Genomic DNA, 22,872 nt, shown 5'->3' on the forward strand with positions numbered 1-22,872 from the left:
TATGATACCCAACTGCTGATTTATCATTGAGAGTGCTGACAGAATTTCGTGTTCAGGGCATAACAGAATTTCTAGAAACAACCAAACAGATCCATCTGCAAACAGAATCTGATTTACACAAACACAGCCAGCACACCTTCCAGAGAACATGGGGACCTGAGGGTGGCCGCAGGAGGCCTCGCTGCACTCAGGGACCAGATCTTCCGAAGATGAACGCGAGAAGGGCCCAGGCAGTCACTATGCCACAGACTCTGCAAGACAATGACACGTATCAGCGGCCGGGGCACCCAGCAGGCTCAGAGGCACCGACGCAGGCTCGCCCCTCTTCCTTCCCAGCCCTGTGCACTCAGATGTTCTTTCTCTTCATCACTCTCCCGGTGCCAACGCTGAACTTCTGCCTCTCAGGGTTAGGCTGGCTCTGGGATGCAAACCGCAGGTTGAAAGAAAAAGGGTTTGCAGCGGACGGAGCTCAGTGTGCTTCTTCAGCAATGCTGTTTTCTAATGGATGTGGCCCCTAACTCACAAGCCAGAACCTCACCAAGTTCAACTGACAGCAACTCTGCCTTTCCAGTTGTTCAGGACCCGAACCCTGGATTCCCACTTGATCCTTCTCTGGTCTGTCACTGACTCCACCCCGCTGCCCCTGGCTGCACTGAGCTGTGACCCAGCTGAAGCATCTCCTTCCTGACTGCTCTCACGGCGTTGCCTCTATGGTCTACCCCACATGGAAGACAACCTGAGTCGGGTCATCGACCTTCTTGCCGTAACTTCCGCGATTCCCTCTCTCCTGAGAGAAGCCCAGTCCTCCCTGGGTGGCCCCCACCTGGGGGGCCCTGGTTCCTTCTCCTGTGTCCCCTCCTTGCTATTCTGCTCACAGCAGCCTCTCCCTGTGACTCTCCTGGCGCCTCCTGACTGAAGGCCCCGCCCCGCTGTCCCCTCTGTCTGGCTCACTCCAAGTCTCTAATGAGGACCCCCATCAGCTCCTCTGAACTGCAGCCTGCCACCCACCCCTGACCCTTCTCTCATTTTTAATAAACACTTGTCACCCAATATGTTACAGGGTACACTTGTTTATCCTGTTTATCTCCCCCAGCACGTAAACTCCATGAGAGCGGGGATCTTCTGTTTCACTGACGAGGCCCCAGAACTACGACGGTGCCCAGCACACCGGTGCCCCACAGACAAGCGGTGAGTATCACTGAATGACGTTCAGGGCACCACGCTTGTCAACAACCCCCTTGGCAACACACACCAGTGAGCGAGCTGTGCTCGAGTCAGACCACGCTGGGATGCTGGGACCCCGGGACAGGCAGGCGGCCTCAGCCCAGCACTTACTGGAGCATGCAGTTGACGTCTGGGGAGTGCCTCCAGTAGCGGTACAGGGAGATGCACAGGGTCGGGTGGCCCCGGTACTCCTTCAGGATGTTCCGCGCGCTGCCAAAACAAGTTTGCTGTGGTCAGCCAGGCAACAGGATCGCGCCGCCTGCTGTGATCAGGCGGGTGGAGTCAGAGAGATACAGGGATGAATGCAGGAGGCGTGGGGGACGCGGACTTAGAGGCACCTACTCCTTAAACTTATTGGTCAGGAGTAAGAACTGGCTTCTTGTGAGTCGCCTGACATCAAACTTGCAGAGATTCTGAAACTTATGGTAGACTTGCTGCTCGCTGACCCCGGGCCACCTTTTGATGCTGAGGATGAGGATGGGAGGTCGGATACTGGGATAATCTAGACCAGAAAAATTCTAGAAAACATGCAGAACACAAGAGATTTGCCATAGTGCTTCCTGACTTCTTATCCAGTACGAAGATCTCAAGAGAAACTAGGAAAGGCTCTGCTTGGGGTGGGGTGGGGAGGGGAAGAGAAGGAAGAATGAGTCCATGTTGGCTTTGGTGGAGAAACATGAGAGGAAAGGAAAAGCCAGCTCTTATTTCTTCAACCACTGAAATCCCTCTCACGAGTCCCAGAGAGCACTGGCCGCTTCTCAGCGAAGGCTCTGAACTCTGAACAGGGCAAGGGGGCTAAATGAGACCGACTCACGATCTTCGGGACCCCCGCGCGGATGAGGTTCACTTGGTTCACGTAAGGAGCCAGCACGTCGAGGTACTGAGGAAAGGACGACTCGGGCACGGGGTCGATGCTGCAAGGACAGAAAACCCCAAAGCTGTCGGGCACATGGAAGTTCATCCATTTCCTCGGTCACAGCCAAGAATCCGGTGACAGAACAGGAGAAGGACACTGCCTCGGACGGCTCTCTCTCCCTCCCGCCCTCACAAGTCTTGGGGCTCTGGTTGGGTGCTTCCCCAGCTGGCCGACCTTAAAGCATTCTCAGTGGCCCACATGGAAGCAGAGCTTCCGGACAGTCACCATCTGGTGGTGATGGCTTGGTGAGGGTCCCACTGCTGACAAACAGCAACAGGCTCAGAGAATCAGCGCGAGACCACGATTCAGAGAAAGCCCCATGCTGTCACCACTTGGCATGACATCAACCTTGATTCCAAAAGGGCATCCCTCATCCCACAGCCTCCTCCCACTGCCAGCGCCCCCTCTGTCCAGGGAGCACACACGCCCGAGCACAGGCCTCAGCAAAACCACGGGCCACACAGTGTCCAGGGAGCACACACGCCTGAGCACAGGCCCCAGCAAAACCACGGGCCACGCAATGTCCAGGGAGCACACATGCCCGACCACAGGCCCCAGCAAAACCACGGGCCACGCAATGTCCAGGGAGCACACACGCCCGAGCACAGGCCCCAGCAAAACCACGGGCCACGCAGACAGGCAGGGAGGGCTTTTAGGCCATGGGGATTAAAAGAAATAGAAGATGTGTGACCCGGGGCACTGAGGTGCTCCACTACTGCCAGCTCCTTCCCTGTCCAGCACACACATACTCACCACGGGGCCCGTAAACAGCCAAACCACAAGAAAGAGGGTGAGGCTGGCGCATTTCTTATTTAAGAAATAAGCTTCCCATCCATGTGTCACAGAACGTTTGTATTTATAACATCCACTGCCAAAATGGACAAATATAGGCAGGACCCAAGTTAATAGATTATAATCCAAAAAGATGTTTCTACATCAATCCCAAAGCACACATTAGAATTCTGACTGGCTCCTTCACCTGGCTGGCTAAGTCCTACATAACAAACGTGCATGCCAAGGACAGTGCTGTAGCGTGTACACTGCAAATGTGTTTCTGGTGCCTATGTGCCCAAGGCTGCAGGCATCAAGGATGGTATTGCCATGGGGAAAGGCACAGAAGATTCCAATGTGGGGTTCCATTCATCTCTCCCCAGCCTATGTGCCCCCCAACAATGGATATGTCATTCATTGACCTGAACACTTTCTCCTCGTACCTCATTGTTGCTTACGTGGCTATAAGAAAACAAGTGAGAAACAGATCAAGCACACACACCAGGCTGGGAAGGACTGAGACAGGTGTCAGAACCTAAGCCTAACCCCACTGCCTTGGCCTCCTGACACCTGTGGGGATGAGGGGCCACGACTCATACAGGCAGGGGCAGGGGTGGTAGGAAGGGCTACTCCTGTGGCACAGGGCCATTTGTGGCCTGCTCTCCAGTCAGGGACAAGATTTCTATACCAGTGACACTTCACATTCTCCATTCTTTGGTAGGACCCTGGGACTGGGGAGGTGCTGGCTTCCAGCAAAGGCTCCATAAATCCTGACCACTGATTGAATAGCAGGATGAAAAGAAAGAACACTTACCCATGTATCTTCTGTAGAATCAAGTGTGCCACTTTCAAAAGAACTAGGACGGAAAAAAGAAGTGCAACAGAGCTTATCAAAATGTGCATGCTCATGCTTTCTCTCATTATGTGCAAGCCAATCTGAAATAAACGCAGAATCCAGGGACAGCAGGGGCATAGTGCCAACAAAAAGTAAGTTTCCAGCTGGGTGTGGTGGCTCATGCCTGTAACCCCAGGACACTGGGAGGCCGAGGCAGGCAGATTGCTTGAACCTGGGAGTCTGAGACCAGCCTGGGCAGCATGGTGAAACCATCTCTACAAAAAATACAAAAATTAGCCAGGTGTAGTGGCATGCACCTGTAGTCCCAGCTACTCGGGAGGATCGCTTGAGCCCAGGAGGTAGAGGTTGCAGTGAGCCGAGATCCTTATCACAGAACTCTAGCCTGGGCAACAAAGTGAGACTGTCTCAAAAAAAAAAAAAAAGAAAGAAAGAAGGACACGTTTCCTTTTAAAGGAACCACAATCCTTACCTGACCCACAGAGGAAGGCATCATACGCAGCTTCGTGGGGGCACTTTGTCTTAACTGAGGCATTTTCCACCAGGAGGAGAGAGAGTTGAGCAGTCATGAGAAACACACCCCATCCTAGCTCACTATCCACGGCAGCGGCAGCTCATACAACCTCCCCATGGTCCTGCACACCCTTCTGCGGGCCCGCACACCAGCTTCACCTTGGTCCTCCCCATGGTGGAGAAAGCCCCAAGCTCAGAGTTGCCTTGTAGACTAAAGACCATGTTAAGGAGGAAACGGACAACTCCCAGGGCTCTTGGATGCATTCTGGGCTTGCTCATTTGGGGCAGGAGTTACATGGAGTAAGCAAAGGAAAACCCCACACAAACCTCCCACTCCATTGCTGTCTGGGGTGGGGATGGGGTGGGGGTGGGGGGCGAGGGGGTGGGTGGGGCGGGGGAACCAGGTCCAGGACAAGCTCAGCTGAGCACCTCAGCACTCTGCCGACCGTGCAAGGAGTGTGGCTCATGGGAACGTACCGTATTTTTCACACCTGCTTGCGTGAACAATCTCTGGTCCAGAATTCTTGGTGGGATTCAAGTCACTATTAGAAAAGAAAAATAGAATAAAAAACAATTTGCTGAAAGTAATCCCTTGTTTTCTCCTCAGTCCCTCAAGTTAATATAAATTTTTTTAAATGTACTGGGGACATATCTTCAAGGTGCGAATCTAGGCATGGACAGGTAACGTCTTGGTAACTGGGCAACAGAACAGGGGAAAGAACAATGGTGCAGGAGGGGCATTTATCAAATGCTTCCCTTGAGCTCAGGCACCAAGACAGACAAGACACTGTCTCCGTCCTCCGGAGCTGTCCAGTGGCCCGTCCAGTGACAACTACAGAGACAATTACGCCTGTCTCTTGTAAACGCAAGGCCTGAGGTATGACAGCCATGCCAGGACCCTGCAGGCTTCTGGAAGCAGACAGCACTCATGGAGATTCCCAAACCACAGGAACCAGCGGGGTTCAAGAAATGGGAAGACAGCAGGCATTTCGAGCAGGCAAAGACAGTGAGGAAAAGAAGGACGTCTGACCCCAGGAGCTGTGAGGTGAGAAGTGGGGCTGAAGCTTCCGTGTGAAGGGAGGGCCAGAGGGTGGGGAAGAGCCCCTACCACAGACAGGAACTTCAGAAGCCACAGAAAGACTCTGACCAGAAAAAACGGCCCATTCACATTCACATTCTAGATCATCATTCAAGGGGTGGTGTGGGGTACGAAGAGGGCAGGCCACAAGGCTGGGACACCACTCCGGGGCTACTACCACAGTTCCATGGTTGGAACAAAAAATAATCATCCTGAGAATGCAGAGAAAGGAGAGGTTTGAGAGATTTACAGGGTCCAGTCCATAAAACTTGACTCAATAGACGTGAGCAGCTCAGCTCTGTGACCGCTTCTAGGTCTTGGCTCCGGGGCCTGGGTGAATGGAGATGGCGTATGACAAGGAAACCTTCATTTCACTGGTTTTCAATAAGATGTTCTGGAACCTCATGCGCTTAGCCTCCTGGAGCCCTAATGTCCCCATCTGTCAAACAGGCATTGTTGCCGTGGGTGTGGCCTGAGCTGTCCGTTAGGATCGGGATAGTTGTCAACAGCGGTAGCTAAGATTCAACAGACCTGGACTCCATGCCAGGGGCTAAGTCCTTCCACATCTACGAATTCATTTAATCCTCACGACAACCTTGGAGTGACACGCGATTTTCTCATCTCACAGATGCTTAAACTGAGGCACAGAGAGATTGAGAAATTCTCTCAAGGTCACTCACAAAACCAGTGAGTGGCAAAGCTGTGATTTAAACCCAGGAAGTCTGGAATCAGAGCCTGTGCATTTACAACGAAACTCCCTCTGCCCTTCACCCTCTCATGCACACACAGCCCCCAGTATCACGCCTGGTACCATCAAGACTTCCAAGTTTCCAGGCACTGGAGTGTGCCTGAGGGACAGACAGGAGTGTCAGGTTGAAGGTGCCCATAAATCATGCAGGGTGGGAGCATCAAGAAGACAGCTGTAAACGCAGTGTCCTAGATGCTGAGGTCTGGACTGCAGCCACACACAGGTGCTGGGAGTTGAAGCCCAGCGGGTGGACGAGGCCACACGGGAGCCTGGGAATGAGCAGGAAGAGGGCTGAGGAGGCGCCCTTAAGAGAAAACTTAGGAGACAGGTAGAGAACACGAACTACAAGGAATGGGTTTAAAAAAATCGCACACACACATCCGGAACAGGGTGCCACCCCTGTTCCAAACGCCTCTCGTGCCTCGTCCTGCTGAGTGGGGACAGACTGGTGGCTCTGGGTGCCGCTGCAGAGAGCAGAAGTGAAGGAGACAAGCCCCTGCCTGCCACAGGCTGTGGGGAAGAGGAGCACGGAGAGTTCAACAGGTTTTGTTGTTAAGTTAGGAGAACACTTGTTGATGTGGAAGGAAATGAGAGGGAGATAAAAAGAGGTGGAGACACCCCAGGAAGGGGCAGGTAGGGGTGGGGAGCCACCAAGCAAGGGTGAAGGTGATGAGTAGGTGGCAGCGCCTCCTGCCTGGCCTCACACAGGGAAGGTGCCCCATTTGCTGGTGACAGGGGCGAGACAATGAAAAAGGGGCGTGTACAACTGTTTGAGAGGCAGGGGTTGAGAGATGTCCTGTCTCTGGCTCCTCTCTCTTTGGAAACTGAGGCAAGAGGGTCATCGGAGGAAGAGGGCCATGAAGTAGGAGGAGCTGGAGGAGACCAAGTCCCAAGCAGGCATCACTGTGAAGGGTGAGCGCGCCTAGAGAGCTCAAAGCCCTGTGGGGCACACGGAGGCCGCCACAGCTGCAGACCCTGCTCCATCAGCAGCTCCAGGAATGGCCGTCCTCACCTGTTCAGGACTTCATAGACTTCAGAAAGATTCGACACCCTCGGGAAATTCATCTCCTACAATGATGGAAAACAAACCAGAGGAAGACATTTGCGCTTTTGTTATTCTCTATTTCAGGCAGGACCAAATGGTCATTAAAACAGCCTGGAAAATGCTCGCTCCTACAACCTCCTCTTTCTCTTCAAATAGTGCAACTATCCTTATTCCTTAGTTAAGAGGTCAGGGTACCCCAGTATCCCTGGGTTTCCTAGAAGGGCTCCCAAAAACCCAGGCTAGAAAAAAACTCTACACACACCATCTCCCTCAGAAGATGTGTTCAAGAGATTATCTATAAACAAAGGAAAGCAAGGCACTAGGACAAAGACCAGGGACATACATGTAGAATACAGTCATTCTAAGGCCTCGAGGGCCTAGGGGCAATGCCTAGTTACTAAACCCTAAAAGTTCACAGTAGCTGGAAATATGCCAAGTACAAATAACAACAGCCTCTGGGCAGACACAGACCACATACCCGACTCCCATCTGTGTGGCTCCCTTCCTGGATAATTCACTCTAAAGGATCACCCTAAGGCTTCACAACATTGATCTGATGCCCCCTTCTCTGTTCCTTGGTTGTTTTTTTTTTTTTTCCCTTGAAACAGGGTCTCCCTGTTGCCCAGGCTGGAGGACAGTGGTGCAATCTCAGCTCACTGCAACCTCTGCCTCCTGGGCTTTAAGCGATCCTCCCACTTACGCCTCCCAAGTACCCAGGACTACAGGCGTGCACCGGCATGCCCCGCTAATGTTTGTACTTTTTGTCGAGATGGAGTTTCACCTACATTGCTCAGACTGGTCTCAAACTCCTGGGCTCAAGCCACTCACCCACCTCAGCCTCCCAAAATGCTGGGATTACAGTTGTGAGCCACTGTGCCTGGCTATTCTCAGTTTCATTTCTAAGCAGCATGTAAACCAGTTGGGTCTCTCTTGTCTACACATGGTGTGTAGCCTCGACCCCACAACAGAATCACCGGGGGAGCTTTAGAAATACCACCTGGTCTCACTCTAGGTCAGACAAGAAGCTGCCAGTGCAGCCTGGCTATCAGCATTTTCAACTTCCCACGTGATTCTAACATGTCGTCAGGGCTGAGAACCCATGACTGGGGGGCTCAAGAAAGAAGAGGTTTTCTCAAGATTCTTCAGGAGGGAACCCCCACCCCTGTGCTCTGTACACATGTCGCAAATATTCCCAAGGCATGCATCAAGTTCTAAAATAAGTTTTTCTGTTGTCTGATCTAAACACAGAAACTCTATACAAATAAGTCAAAATGTGGAAACTGGAATGAGAGGAAGGGAATAAAAGTCATACATAAGCTAATACAATGACCCACAGGTGCCAAAATACAAAAGGCAACTGATACTGGTTTGAAGACAGAAAAGCATCAAGGAACAACTTTAAAAAACACAAGTGGCTGGCCCAGCACGGTGGCTCACCCCTGTAATCCCAGCACTGTGGGAGGCTGGGCACGGCGGCTCACCCCTGTAATCCCAGCACTGTGGGAGGCCGGGCGTGGTGGCTCACCCCTGTAATCCCCGCACCGTGGGAGGCCAAGGCGGGCGGATCATGAGGCCAGGAGATCGAGACCATCCCGGCTAACACGGTGAAACCCTGTCTTTACTAAAAATACAAAAAATTAGCAGGGCATGGTGGTGCGCACCTGTAATCCCAGCTCCTCAGGAGGCTGAGGCAGGAGAATCGCTTGAACAAGGGAGGCGGAGGTTGCAGTGAGCCAAGATCGCACCATTGCACTCCAGCCTGGGTGACAGAGAAAGACTCCCTCTCAAAAAAAAAAAAAAAAAAAAAAAAAAAAAACCACAAAAAAACAGAAAACAAAATAAAACAAAAACAAGAAAAAAAAACCCCACAAGAGAAAGCCAAGTGTTACTGGTATGGAAAAAGCAGTCCTTAACCCGAAGCAATTCTATTCATTACCTTCCAGATATCCTTTGTTACATTCTTGGTATCAATGAGAACAGGAAATAGGCTGTGGATATTCTGCTTAAATTGATTGTAGCTTTCTGAGGGGAAAAACCCAGGTAGTCAAGAGTGAATTTGTTTGTTGGCAAAAATGGGAAGGAACGTCTTGAACCTAGCTAGCTTGCCACTGGCGCTGATTAATAAAGCAAACTGATACAAAACAGGAATTGAAAACACCATTAATCCTAGCCACTAAGGATTTCTAAACTCAGATTAACCGGCCATCACCACTTTTATAGTAAAGGCTGAATGGTTTTCTTTTAAATTCAGGATGCGTTCTACTGCCAACCTTAACGTAGTTTGCGAAGTTCTAGCCGATGGGATAAGACTTAAAAATAGAAGTATTATCAGAAAGGCAGACATGAAATCCTTTGTAAATAACTGCTCAGAGAAAAATCCAAGAAAAAAAATCAAGGAAAAATTATAACTAGCAAAGTGTCCTGATAAAAGAAAATTTATGTAAGAACTCAGTTGGTAAAATTATACCTGCATCTAAAGAGGGTTATTGCAAAACACACACTAAAACAAACACACAACCCTGTGTTCTCTTCCCACTACTCTCCCATTTCCTACTCCCCAAAGGCAACCACTTGCCGTTCCTTTTTTTTTGGTATTTATTCCCATCTCTCCAGCACAAGCGTGGTGCAGCGTCAGACACCTCACTCCTGACCTCCCACCAGCTGACAGGGTAATGACCCCTCTCATTCCACCTCCAACCACGTGCCCATCTCTGACGCCCCCACGCACGTCATTCACAAAAGGCTCTGTGGTGGCTACAATGACTTCTCCTTTCTTGCACAGCTTTTGTTCTCCCAGCGATTATTTTGTCGTACTTAGTTTTTTGGTGAATGCATATTATTAATTTCACCGCTAATTCTCCTCCAACTCTCTCAATATGCCTAAACTCAGGTGTTTTATCGTTTCTTGGGGAAATGTCTCCTAAAACTTTCTTACCCCTTTTAATCTAGATTAGTGTTCTTTGTATATTAATCCATTTAATCTCACAACCACTCTGATATTGGCACTATTATCCCAATCTTACAATTGAGGTAATGTCAACTCGCTGGTGACTACACACGTCGTGAGTGTGCGACGGAGGAGACCACCAAGGCTCGAGTCCCCACTTTTACCCACTAGGCTGCACCACTGCATGTCCAGTAATGGAATCAACCATGAAAGAGCAGGGGACAGCCAGAAGACAGTGTCACATGACACTGAAGCAGCATTTATTAGGTTTTTTTTTTTCATTTTTTTTTTATTTTTTGAGATGGAGTCTCAGTGTGTCTCCCAGGCTGGAGTGCAGTGGCCAGATCTCAGCTCACTGCAAGCTCCGCCTCCCGGGTTCCCGCCATTCTCCTGCCTCAGCCTCCCGAGTAGCTGGGACTACAGGCGTCCGCCACCTCGCCCGGCTAGTTTTTTGTATTTTTTAGTAGAGACGGGGTTTCACCGTGTTAGCCAGGATGGTCTCGATCTCCTGACCTCGTGATCCGCCCATCTCGGCCTCCCAAAGTGCTGGGATTACAGGCTTGAGCCACCACACCCAGCCTATTAGGTTTCTAACAACATAAAATAATGTTTTGGGTAAGTGAAAAAAAGCCAAACAAAAATCAAATCTTTACATACATATTTACATTTTTACATACATTTACATATTTACATACAGTGTAATCAAATATGTAAAAAATTCAGGATACTAGCAGATTAAAGGTGACTTCTGACTTCACGCATTTCTGATTTTGTCAAGTTTTATACAGTAACTCTGAACAGCTTCACTAATGGGGAGAGAGGTATCAATTCAAATTTAATTTTTTTTCCCCTTGACAAAGTCTCCTGGTTTTCCACTCTGTGGAGACAGTAACAGATCAGAGTACAGGCCTCTGCCTGAACTCTCCAGAAACCTGCAGACACTGGGGAGGAATGTACATTTTAGGGGCTGCCTCAGGAGTACGATCCTGGACCCGTCCCTCCGCCAGATGGCAAACTAGCATGAAGGAAGAGAAATGACAGGTTTGCCCCTACCTGGGAGGGGTCTGAAGAACTTCTCATGGAGGTGCAGCAGGTCCATCATCATATTATGTCCCACTAAGGGCTACTTGGGAGTAAATCAACAAGTGAGAGAAAATAAAAAATGTAATACAGACACTACAGACTAACAGTTTCTTGCAAAAGATGTAGCATTAGAACCCACTGCAATTCTGATCACTTGACAGTTCCATCCTAACCTTCCTTTGCCTCCATGAAAGGTAGTTCAACCGCTTAAATGCCAACAAAAAGAAAAAAGAAAATAATTCGCAAGTAGGAGGCACGTAAGGCAGGGTCTGCGCTGGAAATCTATACTGTGAAGCAGGCGCTTGCAGTTTCCCAGGTAGTTTTAGATCAGTTAGTACTGAAATTCCTGCGTTACGGAAAGGAGCAAAGGAAGTAGTACTGTTTCTTATGGATACTCTTGCCTCAAATTAACCTATCATGATTTGGTGAAAGCAAGGTTAGATCCACGAAGCTAGTTATAAATAAGAAGGAAGGCCAGGTGCAGTGGCTCACGCCTGTAATCCCACCATTTTGGGAGGCCAAGGCAGGCAGATTACTTGATCCCAGGAGTTCGAGACCACCCTGGGCAACACTGCAAGATTCCGTCTCTACAAAACAAAAACAAAAACAAAAACAAAAACAAAACAAAAATTAGCCAGGTATAGTGGCATGTGCCTGTAGTCCCAGCTAGTCGGGAAGCTGAGGTGTGAGTCTCACTTAAGCCTGGGAGGTCAAGGCTGCAGTGAGCTGTGTTCGTGCCACTGCGCTCCTTCCTGCCTGGGTGACAGGTGAGACCCTGTCTGAAAGTAAAACGTGAAAAACATTAATGAGAAGGAATCACTTATCTTAAGGAATTTTATCGTGTTGTTGAAGGAGCTTTCAGTATCTCTGACCAGAAATACAGAAGACTGCCTTTAGGCCGAGAAGAGAGACATGTTTTCCTACCTTCTGGGCTTTCACCAGCATTTGGAAAAAGACAGAAAAACCCCTTGCAGAGAGAAGAATCTTTTCCTTCCAACAGCTCTCTCGGTCACAAGAGGTGTTCTGAAGATACCAACGATGTTGTTTACTCACTTTCTTCACTACCACCTGAAAAGCAGGGACAAATGCCCTGAATCCTGGGTTACTGGGAATGAGGCCCAAAGAAACGGCTCTGCATCTCAAAACAAAAGGAAAGGGGGAAAAACTAGCAGCGTGCAAGAGAAAAGCTTTTCAGAGGCCAGATTTGGCCAAATGAGAGAGAAACGATGGAGCCACTGATGCTCTGGTCTCAGGTGAAAACTCACCCCCTCATCTTTCAGCACCGTCCAGATGTCGGGGAGGGCCTGCCTCAGCACCAGTTGGACCTCAAAGGCCTGGAAGCCTGCAGCAGGGACACACAGGGGCACACAGTACCTGGAACCTTGTGGCATGTTCCCAAGAGAAGCCCCGGAGGAGCAGGAGCTGAGAGATGGAGGGGTCAAGTGGAAGGGCAGCTTGAAGGGTGTCTAAGCCCACGAGCCATGTGGCAGGGCCTGGCCTGTCATGACGGGACCTGGGGCAGCATTCTAAGAGTTTTTTATCTCAGGGCCACTCTTAAGTAGGGGATGCCATAGAGTCTGTGTTTATGTGAGTCACAGCTATTGATATTAAGCATGTTAGAAATTAAAACTCTTACATTTAAAAAATGTTTTTTAAATAACAAAAACCCAGTATACAAGAACAAAAGTAACACTTATAAAAAATAACTATCTTCTAAAACAAAAACTTTAGAGAGAAAAGTGACACTGTTTTACATTTTTGCAAATCTCTAACATTTGGCTGGAATGTGATCGTTGAAACAGAAGAAAATCTAGCCTCAAGGCTGGGCGCGGTGGCTCATGCCTGTAATCCCAGCACTTTCAGAGGCTAAGGAGGACAGATCACCTGAGGCAGGAGTTCGAGACCAACATGGCCAACGTGATGAAACCCTGACTCTACTAAAAATACAAAAATTAGCCAGGCATGGTGGCGGGTGCCTGTAATCCCAGCACTCAGGAGGCTGAGGCAGGAGAATCCCTTGAACCTGGGAGGCGGAGGTTGCAGTGAGCCGAGATGGTGCCACTGCACTCCAGCTTGGGCAACAAGAGTGAGACTCCATCTCAAAAAAAAAAAAAAAAAAAGAAAAAGAAAAAGAAAAAGAAAATCCAGCCTCAAGCAGATATGTAGGTGGAAAAGGGAACAGAATTCCAGCCTTATCAAATGACTTTGGATATTCTTTAAAACTGTACCAAATTCAACAAGTGGTAGTTTCTTAAAGATTAATTGCAATGTGGAATCTGAAACCATCATTAAAGAGTTTTCTTGTACTGCTACATTACAATCCACTGGTCTATCTCATACCTAGAATAGATCTCTTATCCATGAGAAAAGATAGTGCACAATAGTAACATCATGTGCTAGTAGTTTGGAAAATACTGGTTGGCGGGGTTATGTAGGTCTCGCAAATGTTTGCACATGTTATTGTGTAATAATAGCTGGAACAACAGAAGATGCTGGAAAATATGATCACTGATCTCATCAGAAAGGTTGTGGCATTGGGAAGCTGTCAAGCTTATGGCGGCACATGTAAATTCTTCAAAATTCCAGTTTTTGATTGAAAGCTGTAATTTTATCACTAGGAAATACTGCAAGTTATCTTCCTTGAAGTGACAGGCTTTTTTTTTTTTTCTTTGAAACAGAGTCTTGTTGTGTTGCTCAGGCTGGAGTGCAGTGGCGTCATCTCGGCTCACTGCCTCGGCCTCCCAAAATGCTGGGATTACAAGCATGAGCCACTGTGCCCGGCCAACAAGTTTTTTTCATTGAGAAAATGATTGTGAAACCTTCAAGTCTGAGCAACCAATCAGTTCTTTCCAGTAAAAATGATATTTCATGGGGCCGGGTGCGGTGGCTCATGCCTGTTATCCCAGCACTTTGGGAGGATCATCTGAGGTCAACAGTTCGAGACCAACCTGGCCACCATGGTTAAACCCCGTCTCTACTAAAAATGCAAAAATTAGCCGGGCATTGTGGCAGGCACCTGTAATCCCAGCCACTCAGGAGGCTGAGGCAGGAGAATCACTTGAACCTGGGAGGCGGAGGTTGCAGTGAGCCAGGATCGTGCCATTGCACTCTATTCTGGGCAACAAGAGCAAAACTTTATCAAAAAAAAAAAAAAAAAAGCAGCTAATTCAGCTCTCAACTCAAAAGACTGCATGCACAAGCACTTTTCCTTGACACAATCACTGTATTTTGGCACACAGCCAAGCAATGTTTTATGCATACTTATTTTTTACATACCTATATTGACATATAATATTTAAAAGATGAGTAATCAAAAGACTGAGATTTAATACAACCAAGAATATTACTTTTTCACTAAGGAGGCTGCTAGTAAGATTGGCTTTTCCGTTTTTAACTGAGAGTAAGTGGTAACGAAGAACATGGTATGATGCTCCTGCCTTAATTTGTGCTGAGGTGCCAACAGCTTTGTCCGACATTGCTTGGGCACCAAAATGGCACAATGACAATAGCAAGTACAGCTGAGGGATGCTTGGAAAACTGTTCTGACCTCATAGACCCATTGGAAAAGGTCCCAGAGACCCTAGGATCCACAGACCAGCCTCTGAGAGCTGCTAAGCTATGGCACATTCACTGTGGCTCCACACCACATGGTGGGGGAAAAGTTTAGAGATTAACAAAAGTCAAAATAATACAGAGTATACAGGACTGAGATAAAAGGGATGGCTCAGGAATGGAACTTGACCTTCTCAGTCTTGAAACCCAAAGTATGTTGAAAGCCTTCAACATGTGAATGCAGGTCAGAGCTTTAACCACAAAGACTATGTATCTCCCAAACAAATGCTGGCTGGCATCAGACTCAGTCATGAGGCATTTGGGACCAGGATCCCAAGAAAGGGTGTGTTTCCCCCAACTCCTGGCAGCTGACAGTGACCTGTCCCAATGCTCCTGCGCTGGGAGGAACAGCCCCTGCCTACCAGCGATCCCAGGAAGAGTCATCCAGTCACCTTCCTTGGCCAGGTCCAGCCACCGTGTCACTTTGTCAATCACCGCCTTGATTTGGTCTTTATGCGGAGAGCTGAAAATGGGCGCATGAAAAGTGAAAATGTCAGAGAAAAACACATCAGAACTGCACGACTATGTTAACACCAGAGCAGTTTCTGAGCCCTCTGGTTTTCATGTTGCAATCTACAAAGAAAATGAACCCAAAGAAGACGATTTCTTCTCTGAGGCTCTTATGCAATAGGAAGCCAAACAATCGGAAGAATAGCCCACACCCTTCCATAGGATCCAGGCATATATTCAATCCCCTCCTGCTTCACTAGGATGTGTGGAGGAAAAGCTATTGGGATCCAGCCAATACCAAGCATTGCTATCAGGACCGTCTTCTTTATTCAGCTTTCAGGGGTGATAAAGTCCCTATCTGGGACAATCAGGAAAAGACAAGGACTTTGGTAAACACATCATCTCTTGCGTCAGATACAGAACCTAATGTCATTTTGAGATAAGGAAAGGGCTTTCTCTAACTCTTGACAATAAAGAAGGTTAAAAATTCAACTTGTTTTTCCCTTACAAAAAGCTACATTTTTATACGAATACCAGCAGGAAAAATACAAAGAGACAAAAATTCCTCTAACGTAACAGCATTATCTGGAAGAGATCATCACTCATCTCATTTCAGTTGTTCATTTAATGTACCCTTTCCTGATAAAGGCAAAGAGCTTCCATGCCTTGTTCAAACCCACACCTAGCTGACAGCACTTGGCTCCAGCCCCAAGGCCCCTGGCCCATCTACCCACAATGCTGTTGCGCTCACTGTGGTCACTCCTGACCCCAGCTCTACAGGAATACGAGGTTTCGGAGACTGGGCCGGCACAGATAACCACAGTAAAAAGGCAGAGTTCCCGGCCTCCGGCCTAGGGCAGCAGGGGCAGGCACGGTGGGGCAGACACAGCCTAACTAGGGCGCACATCTGAAGTCAGTGCCCAGTATGACTGGTACAGTCAAGATTGCCCGTGAGATATCCTTGAAAAATCCCTCAGAAGATCACGTGGGGGATCAACATAACATCTCACAGCAAGTCCAACAGAGCCATTTCTTCCCCTCTAGCACTGGAATGGAATTCTTGTTTCTTTGAGTTCCAGATTAGGAGTCAGTTTCCTTTTCAACATGGAAACTCACTCGACGCAGTAAGAGGTTCATGAGGGAGTGGCACACGATGGAGACAGGTGAAAGCCGTTCTCAGCTCAGCTACATGGAGAGCAGCACCAGCCGCACTGGCGACTGAAGCCATCCCCGCCGGGTACGGATGGAGGTCGCCGCGTTCTGGAAACAGCACGCCCGCCCATGGGAAATGCAGACAACAGCAACAAGGAAACCAAAAGGCACCTGGAGAAACAGGCCATACCTGCGGACTCTCCAGTTCCCAGTCAGGATATCGTGTCGAATTTTCTTCTCCTGTTCTTCATTCATATATGGGATTCCATTCTTGAGAAACTTAAGACAGAAACAGAACAAGGAGACAAGTCAGAGGGATCCTCTGTGCCTGATCTCACGAGGACAGATAGAAAGGGGAAAGGAGACGGGCTGTATAGGCCAGTTAGTCTACATCACTTTTAAGACATTCCCAAGCCGGGTGCGGTGGCTCATGCCTATAATCCCAGCACTTTGGGAGGCCGAGGCAGGTAAATTGCTTGATGTTAGGAGTTCAAGACCAGCCTGACCAACATGGGGAAACCCCGTCTCTACTAAAAATACAAAAAGAATTAGCTGGGCATGGTGGCGGATGCCTGTAATCCCAGCTACTCAGGAGGCTGAAGCAGGAAAATCACTTGAACCTGGGAGGTGAAGATTGTACCACTGCACTCCAGCCTGGACAACAGAGCAAGACTCTATCTCAAAAAACAAACAAACAAACAAAAGACATTCCCGTTCCCCTCCTCCAATGCCATACCTTGTTATAGTTGAAGCCATACTGATTCAAAAACTGAACACTGGAAGCCTGGAAAGAGAATTCTGAGTCCAAAATCCCAAACGTTGTGGGGAAGAGAAAAAAGTTACACGAATGGGCTATATACCTATAATAAAAGAAACATACAGGAAAAAAGTCACAACCATCTAAAAAACCTCTGGTTCCCAGGGCAGGCTTCAGGGTGGGCGCTTTCTTTTAGGGAAGAAGAATCAGAGTGTGCCTGAGTGTCTGCTGTGTTTCAGGAACTATGATTGGCACTGGCGGTGCTAAATGAAAAAGGCAGAGAGCCTGCCTTCAGGGCCAGGGTCTACCACAGAGACAGCCCCTCCACAAGTCGCCCAGGGATGCCAGGTTAGGGCGTGCAGGCTGGCACCCTCAACTACTTATGGGGGATAAGCAGACATCCTGATAGTTGGGGCATCCTTTCTGCCTACTGTGTCAGGCAGTTCAAACATCACTTTCATTATACAACACTGTGTCAGGTGCTTTTATTAATATAGGTGCATACTGGAAACGATAGAAATGGGGACAGGAGCACTTAAGGTACACAGCGAATCTGGCGCGAAAGGTACTGCTTCCAGAGAGACGTCAAAGACAACATGGAATCCACAGAGGGCAGAGCGAGTGGAGGAACAGACCCAGGAGAGAAGACAGAACATCCAGGGCAAAAGTGATCGGGGCACCTGAGGCCGAATTTGAAGGGGGCAGCTGTGGAATGTAAGTGGGCAAGCAACATCCTTTGCAGAAGCTCTTAATACGTACTTGTTTGCTTCTCCTTCAATAGCGGAAAACACAGACAATCCTGAAAGAATGACCGTAGAGGGAATGAATGCCAAGAAAAGCGCCCTGAATTTCACTACAAAGACAAAACAATTCAGACAGTACTTTGGGCCCACAGATACCAGGTGGGCTCTACAACAGGATAACATCTTTAATGACAAACAAACAAGAAAAGACAGACTGGAAGCATGAGAAATGTCAAATTGTAATTCACACTGAATTTGCTAAAATCTAATCGTGGCCTGTTCTTCAAATACAGAAGTAAATATTAAAGTGACATTCTCATAGTTTTAAAACTAACCACAGAAAATACCAAAAACCATTAAGATGTATATATTTAACTCATTTAAAATGTCTATTCATCCCCTCTCAAAGAAAACCATATGCAAAGTAAAAAAAGACTTCAGGCTGGGCACGGTGGTTCACGCCTGTAATCCCGACACTTTGGGAGACTAGGCAGGTGGATCACTTGAGGTCAGGAGTTCGAGACCAGCCTGACCAACATGGTGAAACCCTGTCTCTACTAAAAACACAAAAGTTAGCTAGGTGTGTTGGTGCACGCCTGTAATCCCAGCTACTCAGGAGGCTGAGGCAGGAGAATCATTTGGGCCTGGCGGGTGGGGGTACTGCAGTGAGCCCAGATTGAGCTATTGCACTCCAGCCTGGGCAACAGAGCAAGACTCTGTCTTCTCCCACCACCCTCCAAAACAGGACCTGAAATTTGGGTACAACAATGGAAACATAACTACAACTGTTTCCCATACTTCTCAAAGAGGTCTTACAATTAAAAACAAACAAACAACAACAACAAAAAACCATAACAGAATAGTAGTAAAGGATCAGGATAGAGAGGAACACACACACGTTCAGCATCGTTCACAGTAAAAGCAGGGGTTGGGCATGGCAGCACTCCCAGCTACTTGAGAAACTGAGACTGGAGGATATCCAGAGCCCAAAAGTTTGAGCCCAGCCTGGGCAACATAGCAAAATCCCATGGTGCCAGGGGAGGGCACAGACAAACCCAGAAAAGTAAAATCTGACCCAGGGTCTGTTTCTGTAAATATAACAACATTTTACTGGAATGGAGCCATGCTCACTTGTTCATGTATTATCTACAGCTAATTTCACATTACAAAAGCAGGATTGAATAGTTGTAAAAGAAACCACAATGTGCAACTGTTAACAGCTCTGTCTTGACCAGCCTGGCCAACAATGGTGAAACCCCATGGCTACTAAAAATACAAGAATTAGCCGGGCCTGGTCGCTGATGCCTGTAATCCCAGCTGCTCGGGAGGCTGAGGCAGGAGAATTGCCTGAACCTGGGAGGTGGAGGTTGCAGTGAGCCCACATCACGCTACTGCACTCCAGCCTGGGCAACAGAGCGAGACTCCATCTCAGAAAATAAATAAATAAATCAACAAACAGACCTGTATGAGCTGATATAGAAAGATCTCCAAACCCCATCAAGGAAAAAAAAAAAGTTTCTGAAGCTGGGATGACCTTAAAAAAATTATTTTTGTGTGTAAATTTTCTTAAAAGAAAAAAATCACAGGCTACGTGTGGTTGCTCACGCTTATAATTCCACCACTTTGAGAGGCAGAGGCAGAAAGATTGCTTGAGCCCAGGAAGTCAACACCAGCCTGGGCAACATGGCAAAAACCCACCTGAAAAAATTTAAAAATTAGCTGGGGGTGGTGGTGAGCCTGTAGTCTCTGTTTACTCAGGAGGCTGACATGCTAGGATCACTTGAGCCCAGGAGGTCTAGGCTGCAGTGAGCTGAGACCATGCTACTGCACTCCAGCCTTGGTGACAGAGCAAGACCCTGTCTCAAAAAAATAAAATAAAATAAAAATCGCACACACACAGTTTTACTTGAAAGAGTAACAGTGATTGTTCCTTAACACTGACTTATTTAAGCATGGAAACAATGCCGCTAAAGTTTGTTTGCTCCGAAGTATTGATTCCATATGTATAAAATGGCCCAAAACATTCCATATGTATAAAATGGCCCAAAACAAAACAAGCATACAAAATGATACTCAATATCCTTGAAAAATCTCAGAGCTGTTTTTACAGTAGGAAACGCAAAGTCAATGTATTCTTGAAAAATCTCAGAGCTGTTTTTACAGTAGGAAACACAAAGACAATAAAAATACCTTCTTGAAAAACTCTAACAGCTGGATATTAAACTCACCAATCTGACAGATTGTAAATTGCTGAACGCTCTGACGGGTCTTTAGGTACCACTCCGATGGCAAATCAAAAAGACTGTGAACAAACAGGCATCTCATTCCACGAGCAATGACATCCCATCCCAGCACTATGGCCTCCGCGGCAGGATCACCACTCTCAACCGGGGAGGATTTTTTCCTTGTTACAACAACTAGGGAACACTACCATCATTGAGTGGAAAAAGCAAGGTTCCCCAACATGTAGGAGCAAGCCACACAAAACGTCCTGCCCCCCAAATGCCAACAGGCTGCTGGCCAGAAACAATGCTGGTCTGGCCAGGATCTCATACAGAGGGGACACAGTTTTAGTTTTACCTGATCTGCTGGGGTCCAGACAGGTTAGATCGAAGGCCCGTGAACTCTATGTCCAGACCTGCCGGGAAGGCAAAAAATACCAGTCCTCGGGTGCAGAACATCGCCAGCACTCCACACACTGTAGATCTGCAGGCGGCCGAGGCCCCCGGGCTCACCCCTGTGCTCAAGAAGCCAGGGGAGGTCAGGAAGGGAAAATGCAGGAACCGAGGCAAGGAGCAGCCAGGCACCTCCGCCCCGGGTTGCACCTGGGCGCACCGGGCTCTGGCCAAAAGACACGTGGGGCTCGGAGTGTACTTGCTGCTCAAAGTCCCACCGCCCCGGGGCTGGAGAAGGAAGCCCCCGTCCTTCCTGAGGCCCTCTCTGAGCCCCTGTGGCCTGGCAACCGTCCCGCCACCCCCTCCCCATGCTCGCCCGGAGCAAGGGGCTCTGTCCGGCACAGCCGCGAATCCCAGGCACCTCACCCACGAAGTCCGCCTCCTGGACGAGCTCCTGCAGCAGAGGGAGGCTCTCCTCGAACTCGTCGGCGCCCAAGTCCATGGCCGCGCAGCTCTGCCGAGTCGCGCAGAGCTATCACGTGCTGCCCACGCGCTGCCGTCGCGCAGCCGGGTCTTAAAGGGCCCGCGCGTGGAAACCAGGCAGGCGCCTCCGCCCCACGTGCATAGCTCCCCGGTTTGCGGCTGGCGTCGCCCACACCTGCTTGCGGGTGTTTTAATTGTACGGTTTGCTACAGAGGTTTGATTGCAATTGCAATCAATGCCTGTTTACCTGGCTCCTCAGCAATTTCTTTGCAGCCCTTAACGTGAAAATGTCATTTACGTGGACTTAGAATGTTAAGAGGCGTGGCAAGAGAGGAAGACAGAGTCCCCAGAAAGGGTGAAAGCAGAAAAGTGGAGCACGAACAACCCCGAACGCAACTGCAACAAGCAGATTCTTTGCTGCAGCTCACGGTCTTCTAAATCACCTCTTCCCAACTTCTCCATCACTTCCAATATTAGTCTGTCCCCATTCCCTCTCCCACGCCCCTGAACATCTTTTTCCTCATTCTGCTGTCCACCTTACCACTGTCTTAACACCTGCAATCAAACTTTGCAAAGCCTCAAGAACTGCCCATTAAATTGAAGGAATCCTTGGTCCCCAGGGATTATCTCGTGCACTCACTCCTTGCAGAAATCCCTACCTACACCTTCACTTACATGTGAACTTAATTTTTACTTTTGTTACTGTTTCCAGTGCAACTAGTCTATGGTCTTCCTTACAGTGTCCTGCCTTTAATTCTAGGCTTCTATTATTTTGGAACTATGGTCCTCAAAGTGAGGTGCTCAAATCAATCTTTAAGGTTAGGGGAGAAAACATTACCATTATACTTTTTTATTTTTTCCTTTTGAGACAGTCTCCCTCTGCCACCCAGGCTGGAGTGCAGTGGTGCCATCTTGGCTCACTGCAACCTCCACCTCCTGAGTTCAAGCGATTCTCCCAGCTAAGCCTCCGGAACATCTGGGATTATAGGCATGCACCACCACGCCCAACTCATTTTTGTTTTTAGTAGAGATACGGTTAAACCATATTGGCCAGACTGGTCTCGAACTCCTGGCCTCGAGTGATTCAACTGCCTCAGCCTCCTAAAGTGCTGTGATTACAGGTGTGAGGCACTGCATCCGATCTTCAGTTATACTTTTAAATGCCTCCCCGGGACATTAAGTAAGCAAAAGGGGAGTATTAAGCCATATGATTCTGAGGCCTCTCAGAACCAATCCTACTTCATAGAGATTTGTATTCTATTTAAAATAACACAATGAATACTCAAATTGGCAGAAGTAACATACTTCACTTCTAAACAAATGTGTAATTGGGGTATACATTTAAAAAATTGGAAGATAATGCTCTAGAAGCTACCTTAACTGCCTACAGGTTTTTTCCTCACATTTATCAAATAGCCAAAAATTAACACCTTCATCAGCTCCTTTCAGAGAACTGCCATGATTCCCATCGACCCAAGCTCAAAGTTTAGATTAACTTGCATGCATTTCAAGTTTCATCTCCTAATAAAATGTTCACTTCATGGCAAATTGAGCGCCCACTAACCCCATCCATTCCACCTCTGCTTTCAGTTCCTCATGCCACCTCCTTCCACTTTCAAATTTGTTTCTCTTACTGTTGGGAACCAGGAGTCCAAGTGAGGTTGGCATTTGGTCCTTTCATCTTCACATACTGACTGTTCTATAATAAGCTTAGACTGATGTTGACATTTCCTATTTTAAAAAACACCCCACATTCTGAGCAGCAAACAACTATTATTCACTGAGATCACTCGCCATGAGCTAGACATGGTAATAAGTACTTTACATAAACCTCGTATATGCTCCACTGCCACAGTGAGCTCAGACACAAGATGTCATATAA

The 22,872-nt window shown here is 48.1% G+C and overlaps 1 protein-coding gene across 3 annotated transcripts; it reads right to left on the bottom strand.

Moving 5' to 3' along the window:
* Positions 1 to 22,815, bottom strand: PNLDC1 (PARN like ribonuclease domain containing exonuclease 1). Of its 3 annotated transcripts, none has more exons than XM_008007733.3 (19): positions 20,934 to 22,815; positions 20,473 to 20,530; positions 20,121 to 20,194; positions 17,909 to 17,948; positions 17,129 to 17,252; positions 16,583 to 16,671; positions 15,153 to 15,253; positions 12,444 to 12,520; positions 12,103 to 12,246; positions 11,149 to 11,218; positions 9,085 to 9,170; positions 7,116 to 7,171; positions 4,755 to 4,819; positions 4,237 to 4,290; positions 3,726 to 3,768; positions 2,039 to 2,138; positions 1,567 to 1,742; positions 1,336 to 1,434; positions 1 to 251 (listed from the first exon to the last, which is right to left on the bottom strand). In XM_008007733.3, the coding sequence occupies exons 1-19, from the start codon at positions 21,007 to 21,009 to the stop codon at positions 188 to 190; spliced, it is 1,596 nt and encodes a 531-aa protein (XP_008005924.2). In that variant the 5' UTR covers positions 21,010 to 22,815; the 3' UTR covers positions 1 to 187. The 3 variants fall into 3 exon arrangements, with proteins under 3 accessions (XP_008005924.2, XP_072878397.1, XP_072878398.1); XM_073022296.1 differs by lacking the exon at positions 1 to 251 and adding an exon at positions 259 to 418; XM_073022297.1 differs by lacking the exons at positions 1 to 251; positions 1,336 to 1,434; positions 1,567 to 1,742 and having other exon boundaries at positions 2,042 to 3,008.
* Between the last annotated feature and the right edge of the window lie 57 nt (positions 22,816 to 22,872).

This window comes from Chlorocebus sabaeus, chromosome 13, assembly GCF_047675955.1.
Source record: "Chlorocebus sabaeus isolate Y175 chromosome 13, mChlSab1.0.hap1, whole genome shotgun sequence".
NCBI classification, from domain to species: domain Eukaryota; kingdom Metazoa; phylum Chordata; class Mammalia; order Primates; family Cercopithecidae; genus Chlorocebus; species Chlorocebus sabaeus.

Excerpts from the sequence above, each read along its gene's own strand:
- PNLDC1 (XM_008007733.3), bottom strand. The coding sequence starts at position 21,009 with ATGGACTTGGGCGCCGACGAGTTCGAGGAGAGCCTCCCTCTGCTGCAG. Across the intron at positions 4,291-4,754 it reads AAGCAGGTGTGAAAAATACG|TTAAGACAAAGTGCCCCCAC; the intron begins GTACGTTCCCAT and ends AAAATGCCTCAG. Across the intron at positions 1,743-2,038 it reads GCGCGGGGGTCCCGAAGATC|AATTTTTCTGGTCTAGATTA; the intron begins GTGAGTCGGTCT and ends CATGTTTTCTAG.